The sequence below is a fragment of the Diabrotica virgifera genome, chromosome 5 (genome assembly GCF_917563875.1).
Source record: "Diabrotica virgifera virgifera chromosome 5, PGI_DIABVI_V3a".
Classification (NCBI taxonomy): domain Eukaryota; kingdom Metazoa; phylum Arthropoda; class Insecta; order Coleoptera; family Chrysomelidae; genus Diabrotica; species Diabrotica virgifera.
In genome coordinates this window covers 12,691,852-12,718,699 of record NC_065447.1, presented here as the reverse complement: position 1 = coordinate 12,718,699, position 26,848 = coordinate 12,691,852, and the positions used below count along the sequence as shown (strand labels likewise).

The 26,848-nt window shown below is 31.4% G+C and overlaps 2 protein-coding genes across 2 annotated transcripts in view; both read left to right on the top strand.

Moving 5' to 3' along the window:
- The first annotated feature begins 194 nt into the window (after positions 1–194).
- On the top strand, positions 195–6,970 carry LOC126885636 (uncharacterized). The gene is made up of 7 exons (XM_050652268.1): positions 195–480; positions 3,275–3,673; positions 3,738–3,782; positions 4,026–4,103; positions 4,355–4,599; positions 4,804–4,963; positions 6,822–6,970. Exons 2-7 carry the CDS (start codon positions 3,289–3,291, stop codon positions 6,959–6,961), a joined length of 1,053 nt encoding a protein of 350 aa, XP_050508225.1. The 5' UTR covers positions 195–480; positions 3,275–3,288; the 3' UTR covers positions 6,962–6,970.
- A 4,255-nt stretch (positions 6,971–11,225) lies between these two features.
- Positions 11,226–26,848, top strand: part of LOC114332829 (helicase ARIP4) — an 81,936-nt gene continuing 66,313 nt past the window's right edge. Inside the window, exons 1-3 of the mRNA XM_028282638.2 lie at positions 11,226–12,215; positions 19,067–19,533; positions 21,639–21,884. Of these exons, the coding sequence (XP_028138439.1) occupies positions 11,947–12,215; positions 19,067–19,533; positions 21,639–21,884 (982 nt within the window). The 5' untranslated portion in view covers positions 11,226–11,946. The remainder of the gene's footprint in view (positions 12,216–19,066; positions 19,534–21,638; positions 21,885–26,848) is intronic.

The following is a 26,848-nucleotide window of genomic DNA, read 5'->3' as shown; positions in this document are numbered from 1 at the left end:
GAATATTTCTCGATGAATATTCTTCAGTAGCACATCCTTAGAATATCTCTCGAGGAATATTCTTTGGGAGCAGATCCCCAGAATATTCTTTTAAGACATTTCTAAAAAGCTAAATAGTAAAGGGCCATGTGTACATAGTGAAAAACCGAAGAAGAATTGACGGTCGTGCTGTCTGCTGTCAAACTTTTGTTTTTGTTCAATGCAATGGAATAGCACAAGTGTATAATGATGTTTATGAAAAAGAAGCAAGTTTAATAGTTGTAGCTTTGTTTTAATCACGTCAAAACATAAACAAGAGAACAAATCAAGTATCTATAATCACTCCATGGTGTATTCTTTGATGTAACACCATTGTTCCATGATCATTTTGGCGGCATCGGCTTGTGGCATCGGCATTCTCCATTCTCGGCAAGCAAAGCAAGCAAGTAGCAATAGGCGACTTTTTAAACAAGCATCGGCCAAAATTTTGTGGATATTAATGTAAGTACAATTTTAAGTTACTTTATAAAATGCCACGAAAGCATACTATGTTAAAACGAAACCGTAATTTTTATCTAAGAACAAATAGGGAAATAGTTCAAGTTCTAAACTATGTTAAGGAAAATGCGGGAACACGTGAAAGTAAAACCACAGTAAAAACTAACTATGATCAAGGATCTTCTAATGAGTTTATTAATGTAGCCTCACAATCTGATATTTCCGATGAATGTATGGGTGATCCAATAATTAATTTAAGTAGTGAGGAGAGTGATTTAGATACAGTAATGTCCAGTAATGAAACAATTCATAATTTAGAAACTGTTCCAAACCAGATTTTAAACTCTGATACTACATTTTTTATTAAACCAAGGAATTCAACAGGGTTCAATAAATTGCGAGACTGGGCCGTTTCATATAGTGTACCCCATTCATCACTCAGAGCTTTGTTAGATATTTTAAGATCCTTTTCCTCAGAAGAAAGTAATAATCTCTCTCAATTACCTCATGATCCAAGAACCTTCTTATACACTCCAAAGTGTACTATTATGAGAAATGTAACTCCCGGTCATTACTGTCATGTTGGTATAGAACAAGGTTTAGAAAATCATTATAAAAAGTTTAATATGAAACCCACAGCTCGAGATTGTATAGAAATAGGTATAAATATTGATGGCCTACCATTGTCAAAAAGCTCAGCTAGTCAAGTTTATCCGATTTTGGGAATAAATAATAAATGTAGTTTAAACAGTCCAGTATTTTTGATAGGGATTTATCACGGATATGAAAAACCTCATGATTTTAACAATTTTTTGTCTGAATTTGTGGATGAGGCAAATAATTTAATTCAAAATGGAGTTGTGGTGTTTGGACAATCCTATGCATTTAAAATTAGTATGTTTTTATTTGATGCAGTTGCAAAGGCTTCGATACTAAAAATTAAAGGACATTCCGGCTACAGTTCATGTACAAAATGTACTCAGGAAGGGGAATATATAAGTGATAGAGTGTGTTTTACAGATTTGAATTTTATTAAAAGAACACATGATAATTTTAGTAAGCAGGATGATTCAGATCATCATACAGGGACTACCATTCTAAGTGAAATTAAAAACATAAATCTAATAACTGATATACCATTAGACTACATGCACCTAATTGCATTAGGAGTTGTAAAAAAAATTGTTTGTGGAATTTGGTGTAACGGGCGACCTCCACATAAACTATCCAGTAGACAAATTGAAAATATATCTGCAAAGTTGGTGGAAATGTCTGGTTATATTCCATCAGAATTTTCTCGTCAACCTCGAACTTTAAAAGAATCAAAACGCTGGAAAGCTACTGAATATAGACAGTTTTTAATTTACACAGGTCCAGTTGTTTTGAAAGATATAATAGAAAAGCAAAAATATCAAAATTTTTTAATGCTTTCCGTTTCAATACATTTATTATTAAGTTTGACAGATAGCAACAATGTAGATGTAATAGATTATGCAGAGGCTTTATTAAGAAAATTTGTCGAAACCGTTCAGAGGTTATATGGTAAACAAATAATGTCACACAATTTTCATAATCTGCTGCATTTAGCTGATGACTGTCGAAAATTTGGTTCATTAGAGAATTTCAGTAATTTTTCTAGTGAAAATTTTTTGCAGAGTTTACTTAAGCAGGTTAGAAAGCATGACAAACCTCTTCAGCAAATTATTCGGCGTAATTATGAACTAAACACTAATAAAATTCAATTTACTCCACAAAATAGAAATAAGGAAATTCCTTTCCAATTTTGTTTAGAAAGAGAATATGTAGGGGGTGTTTTAATAGACGATACTACAGGGCCTGAATTTAAAAAAATATGCTTTGAGAAATTTGCATTATCTCTTTCTTTAAAAGATTCTTGTTGCATCCTAAAAGATAAGTCAATTATTGAAATAAAAAATATTGTATATTGCCCTAGATTACATCAGAATGTAGTAATAGGTTCAGAATATCAGAGTAAATCTGACTTTTTTAACATTCCTTGTAATTCATCAAACTTGGATATATTTTTAGTAGAAAATTTAAGTACTTTAAAATATTGGCCAATATCAGATATAGCATTAAAATGCTGTAGAATGCCTTACAATAACAAATTTGTAGTTGCACCTCTACTGCACTGAATAGTAATATATGTAACAATTAAGATGCTTCCTGCATGGTGATTCGGTATTTATTAAGGTTGATCTTACCCTACTGAGAAATGTTCCTTGACCATTTTTTAAATACTTTTTAATTTTCTTTTAAAATTACTTTTAAATAGTCCCAGTTCCAGTTATTTAAAAGAGTTCCATCATATATATTGATTCAGTATAGGCTCGTAGTTAAAATTAGAATAAATTATTATACGTAAACCTTTTACACCAACTAACTCTCAATTACATAAAAAAGAAATTACAAAAAATTGTTAAAAAATGGTGAAGAAATGTTCGTCATTATAGTAAGATCAACCTTAAAGTTGGTTTATTTTTTATTATCAAGAAAGAGTTGTTATATTTGTAGCTTCTGTATTTGTGAAATAAAAAAAGTGGAGATATGCATGCATGTTAGGCTGATATTAAAAAAATTAAAACTGCACCTATGGTTATTTTGGGTATATGCAGCCTGTATTTTATTGTTTTTATTATTTTTATTACCTTATTTATTGAAGAGCACTACTGAATTATTATCAGGAAGCAATCTTATTGCACATAAAATCATAAAATTCTACAATATTTTAATAAGTTACATATCTTTTTTTATGGAACACTGGAAACCTACAAAGAATTTGTTGAAGAAATGCCTTGGGTTGTTTTGAGATTTCCAGAAAGTGAAACAATTGAGGCAGTACCAGCTAAGTGGTATGACAAAGCAAACAAACTTTGTAAATTTCCTCCCGTGGACGATCATACTGAGAAGGAGTTATCCAACTTTATTATTGAAGAATATGACCCCTTAGAGGAATGGCCAATACATGAGGCAGTGTTAGAAAGCCAGACAGAATTTGTACTGTTTAACAAAGCTCACATTAGAGCTAGTAAAGCGTGCAATAGCCAGAATTACAAATCAGATAAAGAAACTGTGTTACCACAAAAGAGACCTCCTAAACCAAGGAAAATAGCGAGCAGTAGTAGTGAGCAGGACTCAGATGGGTCAGATCTGGTTTTTGAACATTCATTTCCTAGTAAGTTGTAAAATTAAAAAGGTGTTATTATAAATTTTAATTTTGTAATTCTATTTTATTGCAGAGTCTAAGAAAGAACAACATGAAAAGTGTACCCCATCTAAATCAAGTGAGCACATTTTTAATAATAAAATAAGTTTTATGAGGTGATGATTCATTTTAACTTGCTGTACTGTAAATATAATATATGATATGAACTCATAGTGTTATAGTCACTTGCATATATCTACCACCAAAGCAAGTGAACTGACAAACGTACCGTTCGACAGATTGGAGTACAAATTCAAGTGCTGTGGCACATTCTTTAATGTGTATTTTTACATAAGCTTTATTTATAACTATGATCTTTTAGGAACTCATCCAAATATTGGATTAGAAAACAAACAGGAAGTAAAAACCGTGCAAGAAACTTCCAAACCCACACCAACAAGTAAGTTATTTTCTAATTGTTATTGAATTTCTAAAATTAAAGACCATTCACATTGTGCTTAAGTACTAATTTCAGTTTATGTATTGGCTGTAAATCAACTTTACAGATGTCAAACTGATTTTTTAACAATTAAAAAAATTGATGGTTTGCGTGAAAACAATATGAATTGTTAACAAAAAGTACGGCTCAATACTACAGTGAAAGCACCTATGTAGTTGCTATTTGGTCAATAATTTTGATTTTTGTTTTAGATGCCAATGCTCAAGAAACTGCAATTTCATATTTAATAAGAATAAAAAGAACGTTAGAATTACAAGAACAAAAACTTAGTGAAATTGACAGAAAAGTGGATGAATTGTCCACTATAATCAGAGGGCAACAAAAAAGTACAGATATAACTGATGATGAAGTTCATAAGAAATTACCTCTATCCACCTTAGAAGAACTAGGAGACGTTGAAAAGCTACTAGAAAATGCTACAAATCTAGACAACTTTGTGAGTGATATTCTTATATTTTTAAAATTTTTCTGAGACTTTGTATTGAAAATATTCAATGTTTATATTCTGACAATTTTTATTTGAGTACGATTCATCTGTATCTATATCAAAAGGAGATTCAAGCGCATTCTCAACAATGAATCACACTCAAATAAAAATTGTTAGACTACAGTTAGAAATCTAATAAGTGACTGTCTGCAGGTTATTTACATGCGTCAGGTGGGAGGTTTTGATTACAAGGAAAGTGTCAGGAGATGCTTGAAAAAAATCTTCAATGATCAATTAGCAGTTATCTACAGTTTTCAAGGTCATAAGGGGAAAAATCCCTTTAATAAGACTCTAATTTGCACTGCCGTAATAAGTGAGTATATATTTTGTTAAAATTTGACAGTTTTGTGTAGAAATAAATCAGATTATTAAACAAGTTTATCAAAAATAATATTCCTCAGTATTATAAGTTTGTTTTATGACCGTCAAATTTTATTTAATTCATTTACTGGGAATCGGTCAGGAATATAAAAAAATTCTGTTGTTTCTGTACGTTTCGGTTTATTTTAATTTAAACCCTTTTCAACAGTTTGTCACCTCAGAGAGGTTATATATAGTCGTTAGTGGTTTCGTGTGTCAAATATAAATAAATAAATATAAATATATTTGACACACGAAACCACTAACGACTAACCTCTATGAGATGGACAAACTGTTGAAAATGGTTTAAATTAAAATAAACCGAAACGTACAGAAACAAAAGAATTTTTTTATATTCCTGACCGATTCCCAGTAAATGAATTAAATAATAATTCCTCAGTATTTATTTTAAATAGAACTCACAGCGAATATTAAAGGAGCAGGCTAAATTTAGAGTTACCAGAAGGCAGCAATTTTCTTAAAATAATACTTGTCATTGATTGTTTCTACATAGAACTTGAAATATGTTTCCCTGTATATAAAGATTTAGTCAAAATAATTAAATATTCTAATGAAAGTTCTTCAACCTACTACAATTGAAAGCGTGAGATAGATAGATAGAAATGTTGGTGAGTTAAAATTGATGTATCAAGTCAAAATCGGAAATACTGTAGCTGTTTTGTAGTACATGACAGGCTATTTTTGACTACCTCTTCCATGAACTTTTATTTGGCAATTTTATATGTAGTAGGGCCATAATACTACATAAAATTGATAAAAGTTTATACATTATTTCCGATTTTAACTTGATACAGTTTACCCAAATAAGCCGGTCATAGTGTATTGGAACTTTCTTATGCAGGGTGCGGCAGGTAAACGGCCGGTTAAAAAGATCTCGAGAATTAAAGATCACTGAAAACTCAAAATTGATATGTACCCTGCATTGATATGTATGTTTCTTATGCACCCTGCATAAGAAAGTTCCAATACACTATGACCGGCTTATTTGGGTAAACTGTATCAAGTTAAAATCGGAAATAATGTATAAACTTTTATCAATTTTATGTAGTATTATGGCCCTACTACATATAAAATTGGCAAATAAAAGTTCATGGAATAGGTAGTCAAAAATAGCCTGTCATGTACCTACTACAAAACAGCTACAGTATTTCCGATTTTGATCATAGGGTGATAAAAATCAATAATTTTAAATTCTAGGAATTTTTTGTTTTATCAGTATTTTGATTATTGTTCAAAATAGCTTACATGTTCCTATCTTAACTTTTTATTTACTATCCATTGCCATTTAATTAAAACAAATACAGGATGGTCAAAAATTCGGAATTCTCGACTACCCTGTATTTGTTTCAATTAAATGTCAATGTATAGTAAATAAAAAGTTAGGATAGGAAAATGTAATCCGTTCTGACCAATAATCAATACTTTTAAAACAAAAAATTCCTAAAATTTAAAAATATCGATTTTTAACACCCTATATCTTCGGAACTATTCACCTTTGGACTTAAATGTGATAGATCAGTGAAATCAGCTCCTAAAGGACAATCTAAAAATGCCATAAAATTCAAGATGTCCCATTAAAAAAAAACAAAGTTATAACCAACTTCCGGTGTAACCGGAAGTAGCAAAAGGATGCTGATTTGTACTAAATAGTTCACCCTTGAAAATCCCTACATTCCAATTCTTAGTTTTCAGTGCCTTTTAATTCTCGAGATCTTTCTAACCAATGGTTTATCTGCCGCACCCTGTATAGATAATCCAAATATGAAAACTAAAATAAATATTTTTTTTAGAATCTATATTGAAACTACATATAGATTGTACATCTAAGGAAGTCGAAGTAGCCATAAGCAAATGGCTGGCAAAAGCCAAAGAGAGGATGAAGAAAAACGAAGAACACACAATTAATTTTAATTTGGAAATAAAGAGTTAATTAATATTAGTTAATATTTTAATATTCTCATTCATATATTTCCCCAAATTGTGCAAAGGTCGCGTGCATACTGATACAGCAAACGCAATTATAGAAAATGTTCAGCGCAGTTTTTCTTTCTTGGTTAATAGAGCGAGTACACATTGGTGAAGCAATACAACCTACAACGTTTTGCTTTACCAATGTGTGTCCTATTAATCGAGAAGAAAAAACCGCTTCTAATACCATTACTCAAAAGTTTTGTTATTAATTATGTTTTTGCTTTATCTGTGTGCACTCGGCCTAATTTACATAAAATATTACTGCAGTGCAAAATGTGCATGCGAATATTCTTTAAATATGTTACTTGGAAAGCCCAGAGAATATTTAAGGAATATCTAGGATATTCCCGAAAGCATTGCCCCTTGAATGTGCGAGCCTGGATATTCATGGATCATTCAAGGAATATCTGCAATATTCATGGTATATTTCCTTGGAGTGCTTCCCCGAATGTACCTGTTTGAATGTCTTTAGGATATCCCGGTAATATCTGAAATATGCGTGGAATATCACTTGAAGATATTCTTTGAATGCGGAACGTTTATATGATATTCATAGAATATCTGGGATATTAGTGGAATATTCTCCAGAGATATCCGTCGGATATCGCTAGGACTGAACAAAACGCTGGTCCTAGGAATATTCTATAAGAATATATATATCTAGGGGACATTCACTGAATATTCCATTATTCTTTTAGGACATTCTATGAATGTCCTATGAATCACATTTTGCTATCTGGGTTTGTCTTCTGAATCCAAATCTGAAAACGGCATTTCGATATCTCTAACCGTCTTCGAGATAATCGACCTCAAAATCTAAAATGTGACGTCACAATCCGGTTATTTCCTACCACGCACTAAACGTCAGTTGAAATCTTTGATTAGGAAGTAGGCTACTTTATTTTAATCTGAATTTGTTAAGCAAAGCAAATGTTATTATTTACATTTGAGTTTGACACTTCGTGAATGTCAAACTAAATTTTAAATTATTTAGCTATTAATAAAATGTAAATGACAAGATAGATAGTGAATTTAATTATTATATAAAATAATATGTGTAATAAATGTATAAAAATACAATTTAAGTATATTTTGAAAGCAATAATACATATTATACTATATTAATAATGAATCAGTAGAAACGATTATATTTAAATTTGGTAAATTATAACTCCACTCGACCAGCGCACGACCACACAACTCGAAACACAAGTACGCAAATACGGTTGCGTGAAGCGTGGCGCAAAGCTGTGGAATTTACGAAACTCGCTTGGTCTGTAGATCCAAGTAAAGTTCATCAGTAAAAAATCATCTTTATCATGTATGTATTATTTATTTTACAATATTGGAAAATTGTTATTTAAAATGTGGTTTGGAATAAAAAAGTATGTTCTGATATATGAAATTACATCCTTCTAATGGACAAAAAATATTTGACGAATTTTCTCAAATTATGGATACCAACATCATTTTCATTTATAACTCTTGTATTTTTAATTTGACGAAGAAAAGTTATTCTTCATAAAAATCTCTTCTTGGTCTAAGATTTATGATGCAACCATCATGAATCAAATTTTTAAACACAACATTTAAATTAGAATGATATACTTGCACATTAAAGCATAATTTCTAATTCTAAACAGCTTTTCGTAATAGCAATTTTCTATATTATGAATTTAAATACGTATATAAACAAAGTTTTCGTTATGATAATGCATTTTCAGCTTGTACTTAGTAATGTCATGATCTACTTATTCCCAAATTTTGGTGCACTATCTCGATAACGAACGGCAAAAAACCCCATATACTTTTATACTTACCCCTGCCTAACACCCCTTTGTACCCCAAGCAGCGTTCCGCCCCTGGAGATTTCACTTAGTTACGTTATGACCTACTTACTCCCAAATTTTTGGTGCACTATCTCCATCATGAGCGCCACAAAAAAAAAATAAAAACCGCGACTTTTACCCCTTATAACTACCCTCGCCCGCTACTCTGGTTTCCGCCTTTGGGGATATTACTTAGTTATGTCATGGTCTACTTATTTCCAAATTTTGGTGCACTATCTCAATCACGAACGTCGCAAAAAACCCCTTATGCCCGTATAGTTTTTCCATATTACTTATCACGCACAAAATCCGCTCCCAGCTCTTAGACTATTATGTATTAACCACTTTAAAAATTTACATTTTAAGGCATGAAAGAATCAAATATGTAGTACTTTTTTATAGATATATTTAAAAGTGAAACTTAAAAGTTATTAAGTACTATAAAGATAAAGAGTGATCTGTAATATTATATTAACATTTTTTTCTGTTTCCTGACTAGGGATGGCAAAAAAAATTACACATCGATATATCGTATTATCATATGATACATCGAATGAAGATATCGATACAGTACTGTGGCTATAATATTATGCTTGACTAAAATAAAATGCATATAAAAAAATCACAAATTTTATTAAATTTGGGAAAGTTTTTTGATATTTTTTTTCTCAATCATGCATCCACCCTTTTTGCACATTTCATATTTTTAACTTGGTATCAGAGCTGATGGGCAGTATTTCAAAATTTAAATACTTTTTTGTAAGTATTTAAAACTTTAGACTTTAGAGTATGCCAAGTATTTAAATAGGTACTCTATAATTATAAATAAGTACTTGGTATTTAAATGCTCTAAAGTCAAACGTATTTAAATAAAATAAGTACCTACATATTTGAATTTTGAAATACGGCCCATTAGCTCTGATACCAAGTTAAAAATATGAAATGTGCAAAAAGGGTGAATGATTAAGAAAAAAATTTACCCAAGAATTTGCGTACATTTTTAGTATTTAAATACTTGCTATTTAAATGCTTTTCCAATTTTCTAACTTTTTTACATTTACTAAAATTTATGATTTTTTGTATCTAATTATAGTTTTATTTAAGTCAAGCATAGCCACAGTTATACATACAGTCGATCTAATTTACTTACCGTTGCACGTCATTATCTACGTTAGAGATCTAAGTTGACATTGTTGCCCAATTACAAAAAATTCTTGAATTCATTTTAAATCAAATACATTGCACAATTCTTGCGGAAGTGGATTATACAGCAAAACAAATTAATATTCAATGTAAATAAATAAAAACTTTAGAAATAGAAAACAAGAATTAAGTTATAATTTTACGTTAAAGTACATAATAAAAACAGTAAATATAATGAAACAAATACTTATATTCAGTAAAGAATAGGGCTTTTCATTCACAGTCATTTGTTTCGAGCTTCTGTCACATGTCGTATAATCCGTATATGACACAGATTATACAACATATGACAGAAGCTCGAAACAAATGACAATCGATGAAAAGCCCTATATAAACAAATATGAAGTGTCATCACCGCAACTGTCAAATAAATGTTACCAATTTATGCCAAAATATCACCTGCGTTAAATTATAGTTACAGTGTATTCCGAACAAATGTGCTTCATAAAAACGATTTATAATCCATTTATACAAATTAAATGAAACATATTATTGGGTATTTCTTCAAGTTGACATTAATAAAAATCTTTAAATATTATTTCTACGCGTATATAATAAAATATGTCTAGTGGCTGTAATGCCAGTGTACTCGGAAAAGTAATTATAAAAAAGAACACACCTACCGCCTAAATATTTCGTGTTGGTATCATGTGACGTCACGGTCTATGACGCGGATGACGTGCAACGGTAAGTAAATTGGATGGAGTATAGGTACCTACAGATCACTCTTTATAGTAATAACTTTCCAGTTTCATTTTTAATTACATCTACAAAAAAGGTAGTACATATTTGATTCCTTCATACCTTACCTTATAATGTGAATTTTTAAAGTGGCTAATACTGCAAAACCAAATTAATGTCTAATATGTAATACTTGGCAATGTACTTGTAACAAAATAGTCTAATAGTCTAGAGTCTAATGTATTTGGCAAAACTTTATTATAAAAAAATATTTATAAATATTATGCTAATTTCGCCTATTTAAGTTTATATAGGCAATCCAAATTACACTGCGTAAAGTAGTGGGCCGGCCGCTAGACAGAAGTCTTGAAAATCATTTGTCATATGTAATGTAGCTTGCCTATATACCATCAGTATAAATTTAAGAGATAATAAAAATTCTACTATCACAAAAACAAAATAAATAAGATTGATTGAGCCTTAAACATTTTACAGTTTTTTGTTAATATACTTGTGAAACGAAGAAATAACAATATTTTGTTGTCTTTAGACCAACAGTAATCCGCACGGAACCGTGGGAGTAGCCACGGCTTTTTAATTAAAATGCTGGAACAACCAGCGCTCCCTGTCGATATTTCAGAAATAGTGAGTTATGCCGTGGTTCAATGCCATTTTGGTGATTATTGATATTTGGTCATTTTTGTTTAACTAACTCTTATTTATAACCAGTGCTGGTATAAAATCACCCGTGTCTGCAAATTCGGCCCCGTATTCGTGTACCAATGAGTGCACTGATACTATCTCTACTATAGGAAACAAAAGTGTGTGTAGTGATATAGGAATAGTGTTTATTGAAACCTGAGTGAAAAGCTCATTGTGTCGGTAAAAATCTTCTTAATCATGATTAACGATTGCTTGAATAACTCAAAACCCTTCCTAATTACTCGTTTGAGGTAGCGAAGCTCTTGCATTTGCTAAGAATTATATTACCGGCCCTCAAATGATTATTGAATGGCGGCTAATTCGAATTCGCATGTAAACAAAACATTAGCAATTTTGTCCACAAATGAGCAAATTAAACCATTGTGAAAATGTCGTATGGACAAATATAAAGAACACTCATTGGTGCTACTACAAATTTGGCAGCTTCTTAAACAGTCCTTGTAGGAACAGATCTGTCAAATGCATCAGTGTTAGCAAATAGAGTATCTACAAGACTACTTCCTAAGTTATGGACCCCGTACTACAGAGACTTGGTGATGTTACGATACAAAGGCTCGAAAAACCGAAAGAACCCAAGATGGGACCTCAAAGTCTCGCTATGGAGAAACCCAAAGAGAATAAAGATGAAATGCACAGTAGTTTTGATGAGGACAGTGGAGATGATATGCCCATTCCAGGCTTGAAGAGGCCGTTTATGCCATCTAATGAGATTTCTATGAAAAAGTTTAAGTTTGGACCAGGAGATTTAATGCTAGGCAAAAAACCTGATGATCTGAGGTAAGTACTAAATAAATAACACGTTGTCTTTCTTTATGAAAATAAGCTTGTACAGTATACTCTATAACGAACACAGGTATTACAGGGTTTCACTTATAACGAGGTACATTAGGTGTCCCATGAAATTACTATTGAACTATAACACCTCTTTAATGAGGCATATTTGGTTATAACAAGGGAAAATGAGATCGAAGAACATGTTTTGTTACCTGTTTTTGGCGTTGTGATGGCTAGAAATAAATACCCCAGCGGCCTGTATACAGAAATGTCTAAAATCTGTGTGCTTATCAAGGCCAGTGATGCGATAAATTCCACAGCCTGTTAACTTCTTCCTATTTATCCACTGACTCTTTTTCAAAAGCACCATTCAAACAATATTTAGCTTCTTATATTGCTCGGAATTGCTTCACTCTATAATAAATTCACAATCAAGATGCAGTAGAAATAAACAAACCACGACACGTTAAATGCTACTAGGAGCACTCTCGAATCATAATTTACATTGTATATACATTGTAAATCCCAAATCATGATTTCCAAAGTTTATACATTGTAAATTATGATTCGGGAGTGCTCCTACTAGCATTATTTAACGTGTCTTGGTTTGTTTATTTCTACTGCATCTTGATTGTAAAGGACATCGCACACATCTTATGGAAAATATAATGTCACTCAAATTCAATAAAATTTATACGATTAGATTCGTTTTAATATAACGATCAATTCTTATAATTGCGCTAACTCTTAATTATGATTAATTACGGCACAAATTGCAATTAAAGTTTATCGAAATCACATTTTTGGAGTCCATAAAATGTTAGTTACAATCATTATTGCTCTGAGTGCTATTCATAACAGCTTAAATCCCGCTGGGCTTAAGCGGATTAGTGAAACTATTCTGCTGATTTATGGAGTACCGAAAATCTGGGTATTTTAAAATATTTTTCTCTCTCTAACTTATGTACCTACCCATTTGATTTCAGATTTATTTATATAAATTTCTGCTCTTATTTTTGAAAATAGAGAGTTGGCGCAATGATAAGATTTGATCGTTAATTTAAAACGAATCTATTGGTATAACTTTTATTGAATTTGAGTGACATTATATTTTCCATAAGATATGTGCGATGTCCTTTAGGATAGGAAGTTAATATTTTAGAACACTACATATTCATATATTATGTATGCACAATATTATTGTTGTCTGATATATAACGAGATCAGCTCATAACAAGGTAATTAGTCTGTCATTTCAATTCTCGTTATAGAGGGAGATTATGCTGTATTATGTATATAGCAGAATATAGAAATATGTGCTTCAATTTCATCCAGTTTGGTACAGGCATGTGAGAATAAAATAATTATATCTCTCTCTAGTTCAATCCCTCCTAGTAGAATATTGGGCACTTACACGTTTCTTGACCAAAAGTGAAGATTGCTGACTGGTCCGGTCAGCACATTTTCTTTCTTTTTTATTCTCTGGATTAACTTTTGTACTAATTCGTTCCATTCTTGCTTATTTCTTGGTCTGTTTTTGATTTCTCCCATCTTAGTCAAATTTTTCATATTCTCTCATTGCAGTTCTTTTCCAGCTTTTGTCTGGTATTGCTCTCTTTGTTTCCGCCTCTGCTTGGTATTCAAGTGCTAGTCTGCTGTGTTGCTTTGACCTTTTCTGAAAGTGTGGCCAATCCATTTCCATTTTTTTCCTTGAATATAGTAGATACATCAGTTTGCTTTGCTCTTTCCCATAGTTTTGTATCAGTTACTCTGTTAAGCCAGTATATTTTCAGGATTTTTCTTAAATATGTATTTGTTTATAAAAGTTTCTTTTTAAGCTGAATTTGCTCTACTGAGATTCACTTTGACACATTCGGAATAAGAAACATACAACACAAAAATTCCTACCTCACACTATTAACTGCTAAAATCAACTTAATCTTTCATTAAAAAAGAAGAATTATTAGAAATAGTGGGAGTGTCTATTAATCTCATAAAATTTTGTGGAGTTTATTTCTACAAAATATTTTTATTTTGTACAATAAATAATTTTGTCATGTGTTATCAATACATTATAATGGTGTAAGTAAATAATTATTGATTGGCGTAAGGTTTATGTTATTTTTATGTCTGTTTACTATTAATAATATTGGCTATGAGTTGGTGCGTTGGTTGTCTAGTAATTTCCAGTCACTTCTGACAACTGAACTTCCCCAAAAAGAAATTACTAACGTCAGTGTCAAAGTGAATCTCGATAGAGCGAATTCAGTATAGTTGAAGTTTCATCCTGTTTCTCAGCTTTGAATGCATGTTGAGCCTTTATTCTCCTCTATCTGTATATCCCTTTTACACCCTGCTCCTTTCCATGACTGATCCCAAATATGTGACTTGTCTATCTCTTCACCTTGCTTACTTCATTATTTTATTATTTGGGTGGTTATTATTTTTTAAGAGTTTGGTTCTCTCTGTGTTTATTCTGAGTATGTTAGAGTGTTGTGTGGATTTGTCAATTTTTGTTTACATGATTTCTGTGTTCAGTTAGCAGTCAGATATCATCCTCAATTTAAGGTGTTCTAACTTTTTAAATTAGAATTGCTGAACTGAACATTGAGAACATGTTGAACATTGAGAATAATTGAATATATTATTTGAGAAACCTGACATGCCCAGAAAAATCGATTTTCGTTTTTTTGCATTTCTACTAACCTTAGAAAATGGAGTCATATGTTTCAAGAGAAACCTGACCCTGTTGAACCTTCTAAATGAACCTAGAGAGTAGAGAAATTTTTCTGAATCAAGAGAAACCGGACAACCCCAAGATGTTTTTTGTACTTTTCCTCAGACCTTGCTTTTGTGGACATGTCTGGTTTCTCAAGCAACTGATTCAAAGGGAGCATTTAATTTTTGGAATAAAATTCATGAATAATGAGCTACATTCTTATAACTTTATAGATCTGCGATTATGGTAAAATACAAAATAATATTTTTAAGTGTTACAGTAGCTACATTATTTGTTTTTACATTATGAAGGCACCATCTCTATAATAAGTGTCCACTTTCATACTACATATCAAAATTTACATCTTCAGATCAGTTATCCTCATACTAAGCATAGATAACTTCAAGTTCTTTACATAAACTATTTATAATTGTAATACCTCCAGAAATACTGACTCTGTATATAAAATAAGTGCTATATTGCCAAATCAAATTATTTTAACAATAAACAAATAGTGCTTGTCAGTGTTTTGATTGTTTTTGTGTTTCATTATCATTCTATAAAAAATAAACACTGTAACATTTAAAAGCAAGCTTAAAATCATTTCAAGTATGTACTAGTCTTTTTTAAGTTATCGTGATTTGAAACCTATTATTTTTTCTTTGGCTTTTCCCATTATGAGTTCACTGTTTTTGTTCTCTCCAGCATTTTAATCTCCCAGTTCCCTTTTCTGACGTCTCTATCTATTATAGCATTTCCTATGTATATTTTCCATCTTGTAGAAGGTTTTCGTCTCCATTTTTTCCCAGTGGGTTCCAGTCCAATATTCTTTTCTGTCCCATATTTTCTTTGTTTTTATTCTATCCTCTCTGGTGATTCGTAGACATTTAAAGCCTGCTTTAACTGTTCTTATTTTATTTTGTATTGATGTTATTGCCCATACTTCTGCTCAATATACTGTAATATTCATCACTATGCTGAAAGATCCCTTTTTTTAGTTTCTTTGGATGCATGTTGTTCCATATCACTTCAAGGAGTGCTTTTGGTGCTTGGTTTCCTGTGCTATTTTCATTTCTATATCTTTCATACAAGTACATTCTCGGCTTATCATTGACCTAAATACTAGTCTTACAAATCATAATAGTCTCTTCTTCTGAACTTAAGGTCTGCAAACTAGGATCCAATACATAATTATTGGATCCATACATATTTATCTTGAGTGGGTGTATACATATTTATCTCATGGTCTTATACATATTTATCTTGAGTCCCCAATCTTGTATTCTTCCTTTAACACGTTGACAGACAGTGTGTCAAATGTATAAGCAGGTGTTGTGACACCTTTATTTCTCACCTTTATTTATTTACGGGCGGACCCATTTTACAAAATAAGTACAATTTTAAAACAAGTACGATAATTTAAAAAAATACAATTAACATGTTAAAGGTTTAAAACACAATAAAACATTTATAAGCTAAAAATTACAAGACAATTAAACATGAAAGTATACAGACAAATAATATAAATAATCAACATCTTACAATATTTACATAACAAAAATCGAGACAGTCCAACACAAGTTCTTAAGGTACATAGCATATAAACTGGGTATACCTTTTGAGTTAAATCAGTTAAATTATTATCAAATTGAAACCCAATTGGGTATTCTCTCATTGCGTGACCGACGAGTAATTAAGGATGCAAGGATGCTCTATGGCATAATTAATTCAACAGTTTTGTGTCCTCAGCTACTTGAGCAGGTTGGTCTCCATGTACCTCTCCGCAGAACTCGATTAAATCAAACATTCTATGTTCCTATCCATAGAACCAACTATGCATATAACAACTTTTTATCTCGAGCACTAAGATGGGCAAACACTCAACCTGATCTAGATTTCTTTGCACCGAAGTCTGAATTCATCTCTGGCCTCAGACGTTTGTTTGAGTAGTTGTTGGATATTCATTATTGTGATATATGAATCTGATTTATGTGTTTAAGTTTGTGATATTTATATTTTATTGTATTATCGTTTTATTATTACTATTTTACTGTAGTTTTATTATTATTGACACATGTATTATGTATATTGGACTTATAAACTTGTAATCTTATTGGGCAGTGTCCCGTTGAAAATAAATAAATAAATAAACATAAAAAGTAGGTACCTATATCTGATAATAACCGTCGTCAAGTGATATTTGACAATACGGCCTTGAATGTATTTAAGCTGTAGAAAAAGTCGAGTTCCTGAAATTGATTTGCAATTCTTTGGCTTCGAGATAAGAACGAATAATGAGCATAATTTGTTCTATGCATTGGTACAGAAAATGAAACCAATTGTCTTGTTTGGTGGTTGGGAACTGTGAAATTAATTTTGGCTAACATATCTGGGCAGTCGATTTGTGAGTTAACCAGCTTAAATAATAGAATTAAGTCGTGATGTAATCGACAGCTTTTTAATGTAGTAATATTTAGCATCTGTAAAATATCGTCATAATGCATATACTGGCCAAGTTTAAACGCAACATGTCTAAGGAATTTATGTTGCACATTCTCAATTTTATCACTTTACAACTGATAATAGGGAGACCATATGTATAATAGACACTATATGTATTCTGCAAAGTAGAATAGGGAAAAGTGCAATGTCTATAGATGTTGTGTCACATTACATCAATGGAAATTAGACGTCTATAGAAGTTTTGTCCGTCAACGTGTTGATTTCCTTATCATATTATATTCCATGTCCTCCCTGTCTTATGCAAAAATGACTTGGTCATCATCGAAAAGTAGTGAATATAAATATTGTCTTGTATTTTGTGCCCATTGTTCCACATTTTTTTACCATCGTTTCAATGCCTGATCTATATATCAAGGGCTTGGTATGAAAACCTGGTATGCCATTTTACAGGAGAGACAAAAACTGAATTTCTGCATACCCTAACCTAAAATATATGTGAAAAATTTATGTGTAATGATCTAAATGTGCTCCCAATCAAAAATATGTAGATAGTTTTTTATTTTTAGGTTAGAATATGCAGAAATTGAGTTTTTTGTATCCCCTGTAAAATTGTCTATGAAATGACATATAAGGTCTTCATACTAATCCATCAATATGTTAAAAAGTGGTGATAGACCACATCTCTGTTGAAACGTTTTGTTTTTATTATTTCATTGCCTAACTTTATTTGCACTTCTGTTTCTTTGTACAGTCTTCGTGTTATATTAACTCATTTATTTATATCTATACAGTGCATTCTTTTCATTGCTTCCCAAGTCAATGTGTTTTAATATATTTCTCAGCATTCTTTATAATTTTTTATTGAATTTAATATCTTTCTGATGATTTCTTTCACTTTATAATATGTTCCTATTATATTGTCATATTTATACATTCTTCATTTCCATTGTCATAAAAATATTTATCTCATGTTGTAACTTCCAGATCAGAAACAATGCTTTTTAAATTCATTCATTTTTTTCGAATCCTTAGAAAAATAATAAGTATTTTTGAAAAATTTAAATGCAGAGTGAAAGATTACGTTATTACTGAGGAGAAAGTCATTGAAAACTTCTAGAATGTTTATTTTAATAAGTTACAGGGGTGAAAAAGAACAGAAAATGGAGTGTGATTTTTAATTTCAAGTAACTCATTCAAAAAAACTTTTTGTTTATCCTAAGGGACTATCGACCCTCCATAATAATGTAATCTTTCCTTCTGCATTTAAATTTTAAAAAAATATTTATTAGGTTTTTCAGGATTCAAAAAAATATGCAGGCCTTTATACTTAGTTATCAACTAATTTTTAATGTTCAAACCTTGAGATATACCTACTTTGCTATTAAAACAACAATAATCATTATTACAAAAAAGATAAAGAATAAGTTAATTATTTTACCATCGTTTCAAAGTATTTATTATTGTTTTTTTTTAATTCCTTTAAGTATTTTAAACCAAATTAGACGGATAATAAAATATAAACAAACTAAATAAATGTGGCAAAGAAACAAAACTCTATTCGAAGATCCTTATTCATGTAATAAGGAGACACACAAATTACTCATGATTGTGTCTTTTAGGCAGATTTTAATGCTTTTTGCACCTAATATACGAGATTTTTTGTTCTTTTCAGTGAACCTGAGATGTCAGATTATGATTCAGAATCAGAATTAGATTATTCTGAAGACGAACCACCAGAAATGGCAATGAACAAGGCCCTCATTCATAAAAAACCTATGATGCCCAATAAGGATTTCATGGCTTCCCACTCACAACTTCCTTCCCAAATACCTAGTGTCTCGGATGACGAGGTTAGTGATGAATCTAATTTTCTTGAGAAGTTAGTTCAGCAAAGTGCACCCGAAGACCTTCCCCCTCCCATGCCACCCACTCCCATTGTTTCTAGCTCGAGTACAATCAGTGAACCTAGTACGTCAGTTAAACAAGAACCTGGTACCGAAGAAGATTATGATATAGATATTAAAGAGAAGTTGAAAGAGATGGGTGAGATTAGTTTTGAAACTGTAAAGAAGGGGGAGAAGCCTAAAAAGACTGAAGTAGCTGTAGAGAATGAAGTTGTGGTCACCACTAAGAAGCTAGGTAAGTATTTGTGCAGATTCATGCCCCACTACTAGTTAAAACCATTGCTCTGGTGGTATTTAAAAAATGCAATATTTTACTCAAGTAGTGCAAACACAAGTGAACATATCGCACCCCGAATTCAATAGTGCCATAACCCTAAAAAAAATGGAAAATCTGTTTTTTGGCACATTCCTTTAGGCATTGCTTTCATTGTGAAATAATGTCATATACTTAATTTCTTCTTCTTCTACGGCACTACAGCCCAAATTGAGCCTTGGCCTCCTTTATTTTTTGCCTCCACCCTTGGTTGTCTGTGGCTGCTCTTCTCCATACACGGACTCCTAAAAGGGCTTTGCGTCGCTGTTTACTGTGTCTTTTCAGCGCTTTCTTGGCTTTCCAACCGGTCTCTTTCCCTGCATTCTAGCATTCAGTGCTCTTTTTGGTAGCCTATCCTCTCCTATTCTTATCACATGTCCGGCCCATTGCAATCTTTGTATTCTAATGAAGTCTGACAGGGGTGCTTCCTTATAAAGTTGATAAAGTTCGTTGTTGTATAGACTTCTGAAGATTCCGTTTTCCCTCACAGGTCCTAGTATTCTCCTCAGTATTTTCCTTTCGAAGGTGTCGAGTTTGTTTTTGGATGTTTCTTTCAGGACCCAGGCTTCACTGCCATAGCATGTTATTGGTCGAATTAAAGTTTTATAGATTCTCATCTTTGTATTTTGGTGGACACTTTTTTAGACCAAAATATATGGGAGAGGGCAAAATAAGCTGTTTGCCTGCGTTATTCTCTTCCGTATTTCTCCATCTTCTGATCCGACGCCATATATTTCTACTCCCAGGTATGTAAACTTTCCAACCGTTTCAATGTCATCTTCATGTATAATGTTCTGTGGGAGTATATTTCTTCTCGTCTGAGGCATTATTTTTGTTTTTTCTGTGTTAATTTCCAGACCTAGCATGTTGGTTTGTGTTTTTAACTCTGCATATGTTTCCTGTGCTCCTGTTGATGTTCTACTCATAATATTAATATCATCGGCATAAGCGGCCAGTTGAACTGTTTGGTTGGTCAGTAGGTTTCCGCCTCCAGTTTGCATTTGCCTAACCGCATACTCCAGTGCCAGGTTAAACAATGTTGGGGCCCGCCCATCTCCCTGCTTTAGTCCCTGCGAAATTTTGAAAAAGTCTGTCCGGTGGTTTTGTATTCGTACAAATGCCTGAGTTTCATCCATTGTGGCTTTAATGAGTCTTATTAGCTTGTGTGATATTGCCAATTCAGCCAATATAATATAGTATAGTTTGTTCCTTTTGACTGAGTCGTATGCCTGTTTGAAGTCTACAAACACGTTGTGAACATCAATATCGTGTTTCCATGATTTGCTCAAGATGTGTTTGACTGTAAATATATTTGATCCAGCGTTGATCTTCCCCGTCGGAAGCCCGTCTGATACTGTTCAATAATATTTTCTGCTAGTGGTTGGAGCCGCTGGTTTATAATATACGTGAAGACTTTATATGCTGTACATAGTAGAGAGATTCCACGGTAGTTTTTGTACTGGAGTTTGTCTCCTTTTTTATAGATCGGTCATACTATACTTTTCTTCCAGTCATCGGGTATTTTCTCTTCTTGCCATATGTCTTTGATGTTACTTAATATAACTTGCCATATGTCTGATATACCTACTTAATTTAGTTGAATTAGTACTGAATACATAGTTAGTGAAAAAATTATCACATTTATTAACTGAATTAATAATTTGCAATTATACAAGTAACAGTTATCCAAGAACATTCAAGAGCCATCTTTTTAAGTTAATGATGACATTTTCAAGTAGAATGAAATTATGGTAATGTTTACATATCCATACCAGTGTCAATTTTACTACACGTAATTTGCCGTGTAAAGACAGAAAAAGTAGGGATATTCGTAAAATATTTGCGAATTATGTACCAATGGCCTTAAAGACTTCTCTCAGTTTTCCGTAAGCCGCCCATGCCAGTCCTATTCTCCTGTTTAGCTTTGTTGTTTGATTATCTCTTCCTAATTTAAAAATGATAAAAAATGCCCCACTTTTTGTAATATATATCGAATTCACTATTAATTGCTAAAACAAAATTTGCAGGTGTTGACATAGAGGAAATTCCTGGGTTACCCAAAGGTATTGCCTTGAGAAGAAACATTCGTGAAGTAATGGACGAAACCAAACTGGACGAATCAACGTTAGCTGCTCAAAGACAGGAAGTAGAACGTCTGAGAAGAGTTCAAGAGCAACAAAGACTTCTGAGAGAACTTCAGAGACAAGCTGCTCAGGAAAGAATGCAAAATAGAGTTATATCCATGCTACAGGGCAATCAGTTTACAAAACCTGGTAAGTACTTTTTTCATAAGTTTATTATTTCGGAAATCTAATAGAATAGAAATGTACAGCTCCTGGAACAAACCATGGCCAGTGACAAACGCTGTCGTCGGTGATACACCCACCTAAACTCTATGCAGAGAGAATTTCTCTCATCAGCCATGGTTCACTCCGGGAGCTGTATATGTAAATACATTTGAGAGATTGATTAGAAACTCTTTTTAATCCAAAAATTCAATTATCTTCGGATATTTTAATAATTTATGTATTTATTTATTTATATACGGTTACAACCATTTACAGAAAAAGAAAACAATAGATTAAAATATAAATTACGTACAATAAAGGGGACAAAAAAATACAAATTATCAATATAAATATGTTACCAATACAAATTACACAAATAATCATACCTAAGGACATTAATTAGTGTGATCGGCGGACATAAGCAGACAAGTCACTTTTGAGTTTATTATTATTATTATTTTTACAGCACAATAAGTCTTAGTAGACCAGGGCGCATCTGTAAAAATATTAGTACATTTGGACGTTGAGAGGTGACTCAAATTTTTTTGCAGAAATTGCTTGAAAATAATTCAAATAATAATATTTGAGTTATCCTCCCTTTCAAAAAGGTCCGGAACATTGTTTAAATAATCAAAATGTCAAAAAATGAAGAAAAAATTCGATATCTTTCTTCGTTTTTTGATTATAACTTTAAAAGTATTCATTTCCGAGAAAAGTTGTATTTACATGAAAGTTGCGTAATTAAATTTCCTACAACACAGAACTGGTAAAATATTTAAAAAATAGTCACCCTTGTTGCAAATTAGCAATAATTGCCAAAAAACCATACAAAAACAAGTATTCGCATTTTACGTTTTTCAACCATTTATACTACACATAGGATCTTCATATTTCACCCAGAAAAACTTTATAATACACTAAAACAATACTGTAAATTTCATTAAGATCGGTTCAATAAATTTTGCAAAATAAATTTTGCAATCCAGCTTTCGCAAAAAAAATTAATTTTTTCAAAATGTTACAGGACTGAAAATAAAGCAGATAGCAAGTTGAATTTTTTTATGCATATAGAACTGCACTGTACCTTTCATTTGCAATTTGCAAAATTAAAATCAATTAACTACCACGGCGTCAGGATTTTTTTTAATAAACATTAATTATTATTGGTGCTGTGCGCAGGAGAGCGGATAGTTTGCTCTGATTGGGCATTCCAATGACCTTTGATAATGATTGATACATTTTAATTTTTATTAAATTTCGATATAAATAAATAAATTTGTTTATTTCAAAATAAAAACACATACTCTATCCTTTGAAATAACACTTTTTTTAGCAAAAATTTTCTTTGTTCATATATTTTAACTTAGAGAATAAAAGTTTATTATTTTTATACATATGCAATTATTTAAACAATATTTCACAAACAATACTAAAATTAGTTTGATTTTTGTGGAATTAAAATATTAAAATACAACAAAATATAGAGTAAGAAAATAATATATTAGATAAAGATTGGAAGAAATTTTGGTGGAAATCAACTTGTGTGAATCGAACACCGCTGTCCTGCGCGTAGCACCAATAATTAATGTTTATTTAAAAAAAATCCTGACGCCGTGGTAGTTAATCAATTTTAATTTTACAAATTGCAGATGAAAGGTACAGTACACTTCTATAGGCAAAAAAAATTTCAACTTGCTATCTACTTTATTTTCAGTCCTGTAACATTTTGAAAAAATGAATTTTTTTTGCGAAAGCTGGATTGCAAAATTTATTTTGCAAAATCTGTTAAACCGATCTTAATGAAATTTACAGTATTATTTTACTGTATCATAAAGTTTTTCTGGGTGAAATATGAATTTCCTAAGTGTAGCATAAATGGTTGAAAAACTTAAAATGCGAATACTTGTTTTTGTATGGTTTTTTTCGCAATTATTGCTATTTTGCAACAAGGGTGACTATTGTTTAAACTTTTAACTAATTCTGTATTGTAGAAAATTTAATTACGCAACTTTTATCTCAGTACATCTTTTCTCGGAAATGAATACTTTTAAAGTTATAATCAAAAAAACAAGAAAAAAATCTAATTTTTCCTTCATTTTTTGACATTTTAATTATTTAAACAATGTTCCGGACCTTTTTGAGAGGGAGGATAACTCAAATATTATTATTTGAAATATTTTCAAGCAATTTCTGCAAAAAAATTTTAGTCACCTCTCAACGTCCATCTCAAAACAGATGGGCCCTGGACTATAGTTAATGTTTACTAAAACCTGACTCAGGAACTTGCTATAAGTTTGAAAAAGGTCAATGTTAAGGTGCTGGTTTGCTAGTCTGGCAGTTCTAGTGAGAAAGTTGTTAAGACCATAGTTAATACGGTGGATTGGATAATGGAAACTAACTGTAGCCCTGGTTGTTCTTAGTGGGACATGAATATTAAGTTTTTGAAGAAGCTCTGGAGTTCCAGTTTTTCCATGTAGGATGTTGTGGAAAGTGATGAGATCCCTTCTCTTATGACGAGCAGTGACTGGTGCCATATCCAGGATATTAAGAATATCTGCATCATTGTAGTTGTCCAAGATATTAAGTCTATATGCAATTTGCTTTAAAAATTTATGTTCAACTAACTGAAGAGCATTAGTATGCACTCCATAAAAAGGAGACCATACACAGGAGGCATACTCAAGATGGGGACGGACCAAGGCACAGTAGAGGGTTTTTAAAGCTGTAATATTTGTGAAGTCCTGGGTGCATCTTCTAATAAAACCAAGCATCTGGAAAGCCTTATTAACAACATTCTCCAGATGATGAGAAAGCTGTAAGTTTGTATCAAGAGTGACCCCCAAGTCTTTAAAAAGGGAAGTTCTTTCGAGAGTATAGTGACCAATATTGTAGTCAAAAACAATAGCATTTCTGGAACGGGAAAAAGTCATAGTTTTACATTTAATCACATATTTTAGCTTTCGGCACTATTTTAGTGTTACAATCTTGAAACATATTTCGAATTTTTTCACTACAAATCTGCAGGCATTTGCTGCATCTATACATTTATTGTGTAGTACTTAATTTTACCTTTATCGTTATTGTTGAGTAGATTTTTCAATATATACAGGGTGTAACGAAAATACAGGTCATAAATTTAATCAGATATTCTGGGACCAAAAATAGTTTGATTGAACCTAACTTACCTTAGTACAAATGTGCATATAAAAAAAGTTACAACCCTTTGAAGTTACAAAATGAAAATCGATTTTTTCCAATATATCGAAAACTATTAAAGATTTTTTATTGAAAATGGACATATGGCATTTTTATGACAGTAGCATCTTAAGACAAAATTATAGTGAAATTTGGACAACCTATAAAAATTTTATGGGGGTTTAGTGCCTTTAAACCCCCCAAACTTTTGTGTACTTTCCAAATAAATTGTTATTGTAGTAACATTACTTAAACACAATATTTTTAAAACTTTTTGGGCTCTTAGTACTTTTTCGAAAATTCAGTTTTTATCGAGATATTTTAAATATTTGTCAAATCCACCACATATTTGTATATGGTTAAGTACGATTATGGAGACTTGGTAAAAATATGAAAATTTATGTATGATTTACATTTTTAGGTATATTTTGAACCGTATTAAAAAAGAAGCCATATCTCGATAAAAGTTGCCTTCTTGAAAAAATACAAAGAGGCAAAAAAGTTTTAAAAACATTTTGTTTAACTAATGGTATCGCAGTAATAGTTTAATTGGAGCGTACACAAAGATTTGGGGGGTTTAAAGGAACAAAACCCCCATAAAATTTTTATGTAAACATATTAAAAAAGAAGCCGCAACTCGATAAAAACTGCCTTATCGAAAAAATACTAAGAGCCAAAAAAGTTTTAAAAATAATGAATTTAACTAATGGTACCACAATAATAATTTAATTTGAACGTACAGAAAAGTTTGGGGGGGTTTAAGGGAACAAAACACCCATAAAATTTTTATGGGGAGCACAAATTTCACTATAATTTTTCTTTAAGATGCTTCTGCCGTAAGAATGCACATATCTATTTTCAATAAAAAATCTCTAATAGTTTTCGATATATTCGAAAAAATTTATTTTCATTTTGTAACTTCAAAGGGCTATAACTTTTTTTATGTGCATATTTGTACTAAGGTAAGTTAGGTTCATTCGAACTATTTTTGGTCCCGGAATATGTAATTTAATTTATGACCTGTATTTTTGTTACCTGTAACATTGTATATATTTATGACCTGTATATTTTATATAATTTCAGTACAATGGATATTATCAAGCGCTGTGACCAATCAATTAAATTTTTAGTAGGTGATTATTACAAGTTCACAAATAAACACTGATGCACTAATTAAATTTTTATTACTTGCAATCACAATACTTTTTTAGAACATCTATTATTCCTCTTGCTATATATTGACAAAAGTGTGAGACATTGGTTCAGCTGTGTGTTACTATAATACTCTATGTATAAAATAAACGGTAGAAATCAAAATATGTAATGCTATAATAGAAACACAACAATTTCAATTTATGTGTAGCTCAGGGCGACTTGCCATACAGGGTGATTGTTTAGTGGGGTAAAGCTCAATAGATCGGCTATAGTAATAGATAGCAATAAAAGTTAATAACAAAAATTTTAGCCACCCTTGAGCTTCACATTAGAAAATTAGTTAGAATGTTACAGAGTGTTCAATAACACAGTGGCAGACTAAACTTATGTTTTTTTTTTAAATGGAACACCCTATATTTTATTTTAAATTCGAAATTCTGTTAACTTCTCTATCACAAAAATATAAAGGTTTGTTATGTTATACAGGGTATTTACAAAGTTTTAACCAATTTTATATGAAAATTGTAACAAGTGCAACTCCCTGTATAAATAAAAATAAGCAAAACAGCAATGGTTTCCTAATGCCATATTTTTTTACG